This window comes from Podarcis melisellensis (genome assembly GCF_964234715.1).
Source record: "Podarcis melisellensis genome assembly, chromosome: 2".
NCBI lineage: Eukaryota > Metazoa > Chordata > Lepidosauria > Squamata > Lacertidae > Podarcis > Podarcis melisellensis.
In genome coordinates this window covers 82,073,218-82,086,684 of record NC_138529.1, presented here as the reverse complement: position 1 = coordinate 82,086,684, position 13,467 = coordinate 82,073,218, and the positions used below count along the sequence as shown (strand labels likewise).

Sequence of the window (13,467 nt, the reverse complement as noted above, 5' to 3'; positions counted from 1 at the left end):
TTTCCCAGTCCTCAAACATAATGTTGTGCCCAATATCCTGGGCCCACTTTATCATAGCCGATTTAACCGTTTCGTCTTGTGTGTTCCATTTCAGCAGCAAGTTATACATTTTTGAAAGTACCTTGGTCTTAGGTTCTAACAATTCTGTTTCCAATTTCGATTTCTCCACCTGGAATCCTACCTTTTTATCATTCTTAAACACTTCTTTGATCTGAGCATAGTGTAGCCAGTCTCGCACTTTATCTTTCATTTTCTCTAAACTCTGCAATTTCCAATTGTCTCCATCTCTTTCTAGTATTTCCCAATATTTTGGCCAATTGGCCTCCATATTAGGTCTTTTTCGGGCCTTAGCCTCCAAGGGTGACAGCCACCTCGGTGTTTTGTTCTCTAATAAATCTTTGTATCTTGTCCAGACATTAAATATTGCTTTTCTGACAATATGGTTCTTAAAGACCTTGTTAATCCTAACCTTATCATACCATAAATATGCATGCCATCCAAATGCATTGTTAAAACCTTCCAAATCCAGCACATCCGTGTCCTCAAGAAGTAGCCAATCTTTTAGCCAGCAGAAAGCTGCGGCTTCATAGTACAACTTTAAGTCTGGCAGGGCAAAGCCCCCTCTTTCTTTTGCATCCGTTAATATTTTAAACTTAATTCTGGGCTTTTTGCCCTGCCAGACAAATTTAGAGATATCTTTCTGCCACTTCCGGAAGCACTCCGTTTTGTCTACAATCTGCAATGTCTGAAACAAAAACAACATTTTTGGCAATACATTCATCTTGATAGCAGCTATTCAACCTAACAATGAAAGTTTTAATTTTGACCAGCTATCCAAGTCTCTCTTAATTTCAGACCAACATTTTTCATAGTTATCTTTAAACAGACTCAGATTTTTTGCTGTTATGTTTACCCCTAGGTATTTGACTTTCTTAACCACAGTTAACTCTGTCTCTCTCTGAAACCGTTCCGACTCAATATCTGTCAAATTCTTTCCCAACACCTTAGTTTTTTGCTTATTTAGTTTAAATCCCGCCACCCGACCAAAGTCTTGAATTAGTTGTAGTACTCTTTTCGTACTAGATTCCGGCTCCTGTAATGTCAAAACTAAGTCATCTGCAAACGCTTTAAGTTTGTATTGTTTCGCTCCGACCTGTATCCCTTCCACCAACCTGTCCCCTCTAATCATGTTCAAGAGCACTTCCAGGACCGAAATAAATAATAACGGGGAGATCGGACAGCCTTGTCGTGTTCCTTTTTCAATTTTAAACTCTTCTGTAACCACATTGTTAACTATCAGTTTAGCCTTTTGTTCTGAATATATTGCATCAATCCCATTCTCAAATCCCCGGCCCACTCCCATTTCTTTTAAATTCCCCTTCATAAACTTCCAGGATATGTTGTCAAAGGCCTTCTCCGCATCTATGAAAATTAAAACAGCTTTAGTATTTATGTCTGTTTGCAAAAGCTCCAATATATCTATAATGTTCCTTGTATTAGCAGACATATGTCTACCTGGGAGAAAGCCTGCCTGGTCTTTATGGATTACTTTGTTTAAAACCCTCTTGAATCTACTTGCCAAAACGTCTGCAAATATTTTGTAATCCACATTTAAAAGGGAGATGGGACGGTAGTTCTTAAGCTGTGTCTTCTCAGTTTCCGATTTTGGTATCAATGTGATGAAGGCTTCCTTCCACGATTCTGGCGCCTTCTTCCCCTCTAGAATTTCATTGCTGACCTCCATCAGTGGTTGTATCAAATAGTCTTTCAGTATCTTATAGTACTTGGAGGTCAGCCCGTCTGGTCCTGGTGATTTGCCCTGTTTCATGTTCTGGGTGGCCTGCTCAATCTCTTGTCGTGTTATTTTGCCATTCAAGATTGATCTGTTTTCTTCTGACAATTTTGCCAGTCCATTTGTCTCTAAGAATTGTTTAATCTCAGTTTCATTTTGTGGCCCTTGAGTGTATAATTTTTTGAAATATCTCTGGAAACACTTTCTAATCTCACCGGGGTTCTGGATACATCTTCCTTCAATCTCTAAATTTGTCACTGTATTTAACTTTTGCCTCCTCTTCAACTGCCAAGCTAGCAGTTTTCCACATTTATTAGCCGACTCGAAAGTTTTTTGTTTCATTAATTTAATTTTCCATTCTATTTCCTGATTTATCAATTTAGAATATTGTGCTTGGTAGAGTTTAATTTCTCTCAGAATCGGCTGGGACTTCGGGTTGGATCTTAGCTTCTTCTCTAACTCCTTAATTTTTTCCAAAATTTTATCTTTCCTTTCATTTTGTTTCCTTTTCTTTACCGTGTTCTGTTGTATCAGGAACCCCCTCATCACGGCCTTACTTGCGTCCCAGATAGTTCTTTTTTCCACTGTAGTGTTCATATTGATCTCGAAATAATCCTTTAAAGCTTTTTGGGCCTTCTTGGTAATCTCCTGATCTCTAAACAGGCCATCATTCATCTTCCATCTGAAGGAACCGGTTGGAATCAATGTCATATCCATTCTCAGTGCGTTATGGTCGGAGCATGTCTTTGGGCAGATTTCCACCTTTCTGATCTTAGGTGCCAGACCTCTAGATATCCATATTTGGTCGATTCTTGTCCAAGTCAGTTGGGCTTCAGAGAAAAATGTTCCTTCCCTTCCCAAGGGGTTTCTCACTCTCCAAATATCGATCCAGTCCATATTGTCTGTCATTTCAAAAAAGGTATTTGGTAGTCTGCCATCTTTGGAAATGTTTTGGTTCTGTGACTTATCCATGTTAGTTGATACAACTCCATTCATATCTCCCAACATAATGATGTTGTTGTAGTCCAGATAATCCAGCATAGTCTCATGCAACTTCTTGTAAAATTCCGATTTTCCTTCATTTGGAGCATAAATTCCTAATATCAAAATTTTTTCTCCTTGATATTGTATTTCTATCGCCAAAATTCTTCCATGCTCATCTTTAAACAGAAATTTAGGTGAAAGGCTCTCTTTTGCATAAATTACCACACCTCTCTTCTTTACTGTGTCCGAAGATATAAATTCCTGACCAAGTCTTTTATTTATTAACACTTTTCTGTGGAGCCTAATCACATGTGTTTCCTGTAAACAGATAATGTCCAAATGTTCCTTTTTTAAGATGTGAAAGATTTTTTTCCTTTTTCCTGGGATGTTACAGCCATTTATGTTCCAGCTCAAAAGTTGCAGGGACATCCTGGATAAATCTGGTTATTCTTGCTGTGGAGGTATCTTATTCTCAGATTTTTGAGGATCCGAGGGTGCAGGGTCCCCCGGAGGTTCAGGCCCTGGGGGTAATCCAAGTCCTTTGTGAAGATCTTCTCCGTATGCCGCCAAAAACTTGTCTCTGTCCTCCGGCGTTCTAATTTTAGTCTTCCTCCCTCTGAAAGTAAACGATAATCCTTGGGGAAACTCCCACCTGAAGATGATTGAGTTGCTCCTTAGCAATTTTGCTAATTCCGAATAATCTGATCTAAGATCCAACAGCTGTTTAGGAATATCTTTATAAATTTCAATTCTTCTGTCCAAAATATCCAGTGACTTTCCGTAATGCAGGCCTAAGATCTTGTCCCTTTCCTCCTTTGATCTCAATATTATCAAACAGTCTCTGGGCTTCTCCTTCTTTATAAGTCTTCCAAGCCTAAAAGCCGATAGTATCTTAAAGTCTTTTTCTTCTAGGTTCCAAAACTTGGAGAATTCTTTGGTAAGGAACTCAGCTAAGTTACCTTCTTCCACTTCTGGTATTGAGCGTATCCTTAAATTAGCCTCCCTGTTCCGAAGTTCTGTCATAGAGAAGTAGATCTGATGTTCTCCTACTTGTTTGCTGAGTGGTCTTACTTCTTTCTCAAGCTGTCCCAGTCTTTGGCTAGTGTCCTCAGCCAATTTCCGATTTTCACCTACAGCCTCCTTCAGTTCTCCAATAGATTGAACATTCTGTGCAACTTGTCCAGTCAGTCTATTTAAACTTTCTGTATTTAAGTCAATTTTTGCTGATTGCTGATCTACCTTTCTGTCCAGAGCCTCCAATTTTTCAAAAATTTTCTCCAAAACAGTGCCACTTGCTCCTGAGGCCATATCTTCCAGTTGTAATTCCTCAGTTTCTCCCTCCCCTGATTGTAACAGGGAGACCGCTTCTGCCTCAGGAGGCAAAGTAGTAGGCAAAGCAGGCACAGATGATCTACGCTGTGAGACTGTCGGTAAAGTTAAAGTTGTTTGTCTGGTTCTTCCCCTTTTTCTTGTTCCACTCATTCCAAAGTTATCTAAAAACCAAGGTCAAGCTGAATTGTTCCCATGAGAAAATAGCAGCCCAGATGGTAACACTCAGACAGGAGGCCGGGAAAGAGAAAGTAAAACAAAGTCACTGCTGTAAATCCAAGATCCTCTAGGTGGAGCTTAGAATGTCTTTAGGGAGGAAGTCCAATCCAATTAAAATTAATAAGTCTAATTTAATAACCAAAGATCTTCTCAAAGATAGGTTTTAGCTGAGTTAATACTTAAAGCCAAACAATGTTTCCAAAAGTGCTTAGACAGCAAGTGTTTCAAAGTAACAAGTTCAAACTCAGTATGTTCCAAAGTTCAGATTCAAAGTATCCAAAATCTGCAAGCTGGTTGCTCAGTTACTCAGGCAGCTCCAGTACCTGGGCTTCTTACTTTTATTTGTAATCCCATAGGTCAGCAGAAGAAAGATATCCTTATCTCAAATATAAGTCCAAAAATCAACCACTTAAAGTCTTTAAATCAGCCAGGAAAAACAGTTTAGATAGATGCCAGATCAGTCAATGCAAAACATTACTCTTTGTCTCCACTCCTCCTGCTCTTTGCTTTCAAGTTCAATGTTAGCGGAAGACGGACTTCCTGTTTATCGTCACTCCGCTTTCAGCCGAATTCTCAATTTTAAAAGCTTTAGAAGTGTATTGTCCAAATTACTCACGGGTTGTTGCTTTCCAAAGTTAGCAATTTCAAGAAGAAAGGTCAGCGCTCACCGGCAACAGCAACGCGGCTTCGCTCCGTCGATCGCGAAACGACCCACAGCGCCGCTACCCCCTCCGCGGTCCGGGGCCCCTTACGGGGTCCCTTCGTCGTTTTAGGGGCCGCTTTTGGCGCCCGCCGGGTCTCAGGACCACAGGCTTCTGCTGCCTGTGGTTTTTCTGGATGGGTCCCCGCTTCGCCGCAGCGGGCGACCCGTTTCGACGGAGCTGCCTTCTCCCGATCAGGAGCTGGCAGCCATTACCGTTCGCGCCGCCTCCGGAAGTCTCTACTTCTGTTATGTTTTACAGATCTTTAAAAGACATATTTCTTTTCCCACGCTTTCCCTGACCACTGCATTTGGTTGCTGAAGCTGGACCCCTGTACCTGACAACTGTGACTTGTGTTTTATCCATTGATATAATGATGTGGGATGCGTGGTTTTATACTTTTCTATATTCTGAGTTTTGTATGCCACTTAAGAGATTTTTTGTGATATTAAGCTGGTAACAAGTGCTCTTAAATAAAGCCACAGCAAGGGAGCAGTTACATGTAACGAACCATATGTAAGAGAAGCTCTCTACATGGTTCATATAGATTAGCCATGTCAATGCAACCCCCCCCCCATTTTTTATTTTATTTTTTGCTAGAATTGCACTGGCATGGCTGGAATCCATCCAACCTGCCTGATGAGCTGCTCATTGTCATGTTGAGTTCTACCCATGTAGCTGTGCTGCAACTGGTTACCCATGTGCCTGCTTGCACGTATGAGGATTTCAAAACAGATTAATATTTCACAGACCATTTCCCGCAACTGAATAAACAGGCTACAGTGACAGCTGAGCCAGTCTTTTCCTCATCTCACTCTCAGAGACAGAAGACAACAGTCCTACAGTAACAGATAATAAATTGTTATTTTTTTTGTCATGATTTCAACTGCAGAGATAGAGGCAATATTGTTCTCACTTTCATCTTTGATGACAAAGATCCTGTACAGCTATGGTGCAATCCAAACCCTTATGGTCTAAAAGCTGAAACTTGGAAGAGATCCAGATTCCCATTAAGTGATTACATGTTTTACTATTAAGATAATGTATGGACTGTTTAACCTAACCATAAGGCCCTCATTTGTTACACTGGGCTTTCTTTCCTATTCAGCAACTATTCACTTCCTTGACACACAGAATAAATCCCTTTCTCCTGAGGAAGCTTTTAAATTGATTTTTTTTTTATTACTCCATATAAAACTTCACTCTTCTATTTACAATAAATTATTCTCTGCCTCAGATGAAAGCTTCCATTGTAGCCACCACACTTTTTTTTGCTGTTCGCAACCTATTTAAGTATCACTCTTACACTCTTGAGATCTTCCAACAACTGGCATTCTCCTGTTAGTCAGACACTGTGAAGTTCATAGGCTGGCTTTCCTACCACAACATCTGCTTTGCATTAAACTATTGGCAGCACTTACTAGGGACTCTCAAGTAACTCCAAGCAATTAACCAGATGATGCTGTCAGGTGCGCTTCTCATACCTCTCAGCTGTAGCACCTGTTTGAGTCATTGTTCCCTACAGTGTAGCTGACCTCAGATCCTGTATCCAAAACTCTAGACGCTAAAGGCTTGCTTACATTAAACTCTCCCATTATCTTTGCAGCTGAGTAAGAAGCAGTTTACCAGATCTTTGTGGTGTTGACACAACTTCATGGAAGCTGCTGTCCCGTCCCGTCCCCATGCGAGGAAAAACGCTATGGATGCAAATTCAAACAAATTCCGTGCCCAAGAACTTAAAATCTGCATCATGAATTTAAACACATTTCCTAGAAGCAAGGCTGGCTTAAAAGGACCTTTCATTTACCACTATGTCCCTTTCTACATCTGTGTTCAAAATTACAATGAATATAATAGCCACGCAGTCAGGAAACGAGCTCAAGGTGAGTCAAGCCACAATTTCAAGGGGAAGGCAAAAAAGAAACCCCAGGATCACTGCTAGCTTCTTCGGTTCAAATATGTTGTGACAAATCCTGAACATGAGAAAAACAATTCACCAAAGTAAAACGGAATTGGACTCTTGCATGAATTAATCTGGCATTTCTTACAGAAGAGAAAGATGGTAGGGGATAAGGCAAGAGAAAAGATGGATTTGGACATCTGTTCCAGGTAACCTGTAGGGACAGGGATCAGTAGGTTCACTGGGTACTAAGCCTCATCAAGTATGCACTTGCAGCTGAAATCAATCACTCTTTGGTGTTCTAGGTTTCACCAGATATGGCCCTCAAATTCTCAAGCTGCTCTTTACAACCAGGTCAACAGTGAAACCCTAGATTTGCCCCATTTTGCACTGAAGCACTATAAATTCTGTAGTTCCACAGAACAAAAATAGCTTGGCATACCACTAAGCTGGAGAAAACTCACACGGCCCGGCAGAACGTTTTCTAAAACAAAGCTGGTTGTGCATTTTGCCTCTTGAAGCCAAGATGTGACGGAAGAACTCAAAGGAAACATGCAGGTGGCATTAACAGGTGTAATGCCTTAATTTAAGTCAGAGATCCCACTTTAAATTACATTATTTCAATTGCCATGCTGTGATATCAGTTCATAACTCCCACTGGGAAGTTCCATCAGCTAAGGGAGGTTTTCTTCCGCTGACTGTAGCTCTTGCAGCATGTGGAGTTTACCTGGAACCTGACTGCATTATTAATGAAGTTCGCTGCTGGGTTACTTTTTGCAACAGTGATTCTCACTGGCACCACACATCCTCTCTCATCTCAACACACTGTCACTTATCATTTGATGCAATGTTCTTGCAGCGAGCGTGGCAACATAAATTACCTTTAAGCATCTTGCTAATTAGCATCAATGCACTTATTAACTGAGACTCAAGAACAGACAGCTCTTGAACCCTTAAGCTACTCTTTGGTACACGAATTTTCTATAAAGGATTTGGTTCATTTCCAAATATTATTGGCATCTTCGATCCATCAACACTTGCATCACCACCAAACTGGAAGCAGTAGACGTACACTGAAAGTTAGAAAGCAGCTCAGAAATATTTGGGACAGAGGTTGCCGTCCTACAGTCACCGAGACACTGGAAACCCCCTGCTCGGGTCACTGTAAACAACCAGAACACTGTCTCCTAGCAATTGAAGCCTTGGGCTCACTAGGCCTAGCTATGCTACAGCAATTTAAAAAATAAACCTTGTTTTGATTGAAAATCAATAGATGGATAACTTAGCAAATCCTTGAAATCAGTGGCTAATTATTCTACAATACAGGATGCTATGATTAGGCTAGTTAAACTCCACTGTAAGTACCTACCAGAATGAACTCATGGGAGAAATGTCTTTAGGCTGGTGGGGGGGAAAAAGTTACAACTAAATTAACAGCCCAGAGTGGCTGGGGAGGCCCAGCCAGATGGGCGGGGTATAAATAATAAATTATTATTATTATTATTATTATTATTATTATTATTATTATTATTATTATTATTGGACCCCTGACCGTTAGGTCCAGTTGCGGACGACTCTGGGGTTGTGGTGCTCATCTTGCTTTACTGGCTGAGGGAGCCAGTCATGTGGCCAGCATGTCTGGCTAACGAGAGCAGCACCGTGACGTTTACCTTCCTGCCGGAGCGGTACCTATTTATCTACTTGCACTTTGACGTACTTTTGAACTGCTAGGTTGGCAGGAGCAGGGACCGAGCAACAGGAGCTCACCCCATTGCGGGGGTTCGAACCCCCAACCTTCTGATTGGCAAGCCCTAGGCTCTGTGATTTAGACCACAGCACCAACCGCGTCCCTGAGTATGTGCTATAGATGCTGGCAATTTAACCTGGAAAGAAACTGATCATCGAAAGCATAACTCATCAGTTGGGAGTTCACTTCTCTGGATTGCTCAAAAAGCATATCCTCTTAAAAACCAATACAGAGTATCCCTAAACCAAAAGGGATGAGTTAGTCCACTAGTTATTTTTCTTCTGTATACAGACAAAAAGATGGCAAAAGATGGACTCCAAAATGCATTTTAAGGTGCTGGAAGAAGAAAATGCTTGCTAAATACAAGTTTGAGACACTGATCCTCAACTGTGAAAATAAAGAAGTTTTGGAGCACCCTTTCTTACTGCATGCATAGACAGGGGATAGGCTGGTATTTTGCTCCATGCTACGCAAGGGCAGAGAGGAGTTTACGACTCCTCAGGGGATTCAGCATCTCCCTATGGAAGGCACCACATACAACTTTTTTTGTGCAGTTATTTTTAAAAATGCTTGAAGCTATTTCCAAAATGCCCTACTCCTGTTTGGCTAAATTTGGTTATTTAAAAAAAACAATACTGTTCTCTCCCACCCTCACATCATTGATGAAGAACGCACCCCCAATGCAGTCTGATCCTTTCACAGTTTTTTGATACAAAACTGGAATTCTGGCACTGAGCAGTTTGCAGAGGTCAGTGTGGAGTCTACTGTTTTGAATGTATTCTGCTGCCTGCTCCCCTGCACACTCTCTCGCACACACTCCTATAATCATGCACCAGGCAAGGCTGAAAAAACAAATGTTTCAGGTACATTCTGACAGGACATTAAATTAATGACAGGCTCCAGACCAATATATTTTATGATGAAAGCACAACTTGCCATAACCAATCATGGTTGTCTCATTTACTTCAGAGCTCTTCACACAACATAATATAAAATGCTACCCGTGAAGTAAGAAGCATGAATTAATATGACTTACAAGTTCTAAGTCCACATCAATGTAAATAAGGAGCATGGGACAGCAGACAGGCCTGGTTTGCATTAGCTCCAACCCCACATATCCACTTTATCCAGTCCACAGAGGGGTGTGTTGGCAGGATGTGGCAGGGCCACTAATAGGAAGGGGCAAGGCTTCACCATCCTTACACTGGCCCCATTTTTCTCTTGGCAGACAGGCAGATACTGAAGCAAAAGAGGACTTTTCACAAATAAGCAACTGAAACATAGGAAGCCTGAACAGCACAAAGGCCAGTGCTTCTGATGAGTCATGGACCTGTTTTAAGACACAATTTCTTTAACACTAATTAATTGCCTATATTAAGACACAAGTGTATTCTGAACATTATAGGGGCTTGTACACGTGCTGTGGGGGTTTGGGGGGAGGGAACTGGGGGATTTTTGCATTTTCAAAAAATTGGAAGCTTCATATGTGCATTAAAATATTACAATGAAGTATGTTGCACCCTCCCATCATTGATAGAGGGGAGTGTTTCTCCCACTGCAAATGGCAAGTGTGAGGGAGGTTAGGACAGTGGTTGGGGTTAGAGACTTATGATCCCCTTCTTCCACGCCTGTTCCAAAAGAGGCTACCCCCACCCCAAATATGGGAGAGGGAATCAACGATGCAAGAGTAAACTATGTGACAAACATCACCTCTAGTTTGACTCTTAAGTAAGTAAATTATAACTATTAAGCATAAAAGCATGGTTTCTTTATGCAGCTGCTTCAGGCACAAGTTCAAGTTTCTAGCATTAGAACCAAATGCTTTAAGCCAAGCTGTGTTTGTTTCAAAGCAAATTCACATTTCAATGTTTATGCTATCCCTAGGAATTCTCCAGTAAATACACCCTCACACTAGAGAAGAGGGTGTTATCACTCATCACTCTGATTCCTATTTGGGCTGAAGCAATCTGTTCTTTCACTTTCCATAATTGCTAACATGTCTGACTTGGCTATAATTACTGCCACTATTGTTACAACATTTGCTCAGGCTTAGCCGTCTGGCCCCTTCATCAGTAGTTGGACAGGCCTGTTATTAGCCTCCCTCTATTATAATCCACATTAGAAGGAGGTTTGAAACCACTGCTGCTCTCCTCTGCATTCAGGGAGTCACAGTATTCTCAGGAGACACAGAAAGCCAGCTTCAGAGATACTTTCTAAACAGCTGCCTGATTGTGTGTGTGTGTGTGTGTACGTACACACACACACACACACAAATGTATACATAAACATCAAGAAATACATGCATTAGTCGAGCTCTGAATCCTTTGTAATGGCTATCATCCAACACAGGCTCCCATTGGGAGTAACTGCCACATAGCTTTTCCTTTTCCTTTTCAACATTACAAATGCCTTCACATTTCATCCACATCAATACACTCGAGCTCCAATGCACTATATATTCTGCACATGGAGATCAGGTGTGAAAGATGGGTCATTGGATTTGCAAACACTAGAGATAAAGGGAAGGAGTGTGTGTTAGCTCTCTCTCTCTCCCCCCCCCCCCAATGATCAATTTCTGAATACAGTATACCGTGAATACCTTGGGTTGTATGCAACTCACCTTTGAACGTGCCCACATTAGAGCTTGACTTTCTGCTGTGAAAGTTTGGACCAAATGCATGTATCACATCCCTTGGGCAATGAGAAGCAGGTATAGGCCAAGCATCTTAGGGTGCACCTCATCTGATATACTATCCCATTTTTCATTCTGCACCTGTTTCTCTTCCTTGCTACTTGAGCAAGACTGCATATTTTCATTTCTCCCTATGTACCAATCCCCATCAGTTTCCATCTCACATAGTGATATTTGGAAGTAACGAGAAATGCCCCCCCCCCCCCTTTGGCACACTAGGAGCAGATACGGATGTAAGATCGCAAAGCGTTCTTTGCAAAATATTCTTTTTATTTTTAACCATTTGCCTGGCCCAACTATAAGAAATCACGGTCAATTAAAGTGCATCGAAAGAGCAATCCCAGGCCACTGAGGGACAAACCAAGGACAAACATCCGCAAAAGAGCTTTGAAGAAGACCTGAAATGGAGAGGTGCTAAGTGACACAGTCACTACTAGGAAGCACCGTAAAGTGAGGCTTCCTTTAGCAAGGAGACACTCTCTCTAGCCCAGAGTCACCTTCAAGTCTCACGAGTCTTGTCATTTGACCCCTACCCTGTCAACACACCATGTGAGACACGCCAAGCAGCCCATCTCCTCTGAGCAGGCCCTGCGCCACTTGACACATCTCAAAGCGGCACGGCATTGCCGAGACCCAGAGGCCAGCGCCGCCTAACTTTCCAGGGGAAGGTGCGCGCACCATTCTCACCGGGTGCCCAGCAGCTCTCTAAAGGCAGCAAAGCCCCCGGGGGTGGGGGGCGCTTCCGCCCCTTCCTTCCACAGTCCCGAAGTGCTTGTTCTGTGCCCGGAGCTGCACCCAGGCTACATAGGCGGCACTAGGAAGCCCTGGCCAGGGGCACCTTCCTGCCCCATGGACCTGCGCAGCGACAAAAAGGTATGCGCTGGAGAGCAAAGCAGTCGTAAACACAAGCGGAGCGCGAGGCAGATCCGGACTGGCCTCCTTCCCTCGAAGTTATGGGCTGCGCCTGGAAAACCCCCCAGGACCAGCTGCGTGCCTGTGCTTTGCACACCTGGAAGAGGGGGGGGGACACGGGCGCAAGACCCACCCCCCACCCATGGCAGACGGGGAGCAGCAGCAGGAGGAGGAGGAAGGGGCCGGAGCCCCGCCGCGCCCCCCTCGAGGCAGCCGTCCCCGCCGCCGCCGCCTCCCTCGCCCCCCTGCCCCCGCCGCCGCCCCCCGCCTGACCTGTAGGCGCTGCAGGTAAGAGGCCGGCACGTAGCCCGTCTCCCCGGAGCCCGCCCGGGTCACCAGCCACCAGTGCTGGTTGCTCCGCTCCAGCAGCAGGAAGGTCTCTCCGGCGCCGAAGGCCAGGGAGCTGGGCTCGGCCGAGCGGAAGCCGTACAGGGCCCGGTACATGGCGGCCGCGAAGGTGGCGCGGGGAGGTGGGGGGGGGGAAACACACTACAGGGTAGCGGACCCGAAGGGGACCCTCCGGTCAAGTGCCAGCGCCGCCTCCTCCGCCGGCTCCCGATGCAAAACACGGCTCCCCAGGCTCCGCCCCCGCCCCGGGCTGCGTCACCCTCGCCGGCAATGTCAGCGCGCAGCCACGCCCCCTGCCGGGCTCGCGGGGCTGCGGCGCCACCTGCTGGGCTGCCGCTCTATGAGGGAGGCGGGAAGCAGGGCCGGCGGCGGAAAGAGCAACAGCGCCTCAAGCGGCTGCTGCTGCTACTGCTGCTGTTGTTGTTATTGGGTCAAGTTGTCGTCCCTCGCCCCCCTTGGGGGAACGTCTCCGGCGCCCCTCTATACTAAAATGCTCTCACGCTGCATTTCCCCTTATTCTTATTAGAAATAGTAGCTGAAGAATAGTAGCTTATAAGAATAAGAAGAATTCTATTATTTGTGCCCCACCCATCTGGCTGGGTGGCTTACAGCAAATATAAAACCGTAGTGTGGTTTTATATATATTTGTGTGTGCACCCTCCTTTTTCATTCATGGGTCTCAAGGTTACTTACAGGTTTTTAGAAACTGCCAAAAAACAAATATAGGTAGATAGATATTCTGTTAAAAGCATACAATCACAACAACAAAAAAGCTCTTACAGGCCTTTCTTTCCTGATGCATCCACAATAACTACACACTGAGGAAGGTAGTTTCACCACCAA

At 43.8% G+C, this 13,467-nt stretch overlaps 1 protein-coding gene across 2 annotated transcripts in view; it reads right to left on the bottom strand.

Annotated features, from left to right (window-relative positions):
• Window positions 1–12,855, bottom strand: part of NCKIPSD (NCK interacting protein with SH3 domain) — a 92,401-nt gene extending 79,546 nt beyond the window's left edge. The window contains exon 1 of one of the 2 annotated variants that reach the window (XM_081899416.1): window positions 12,550–12,855. In XM_081899416.1, the coding sequence (XP_081755542.1) occupies window positions 12,550–12,720 (171 nt within the window). In that variant the 5' untranslated portion in view covers window positions 12,721–12,855. The remainder of the gene's footprint in view (window positions 1–12,549) is intronic. The other variant, XM_081899417.1, reaches the window with a different exon arrangement.
• Between the last annotated feature and the right edge of the window lie 612 nt (window positions 12,856–13,467).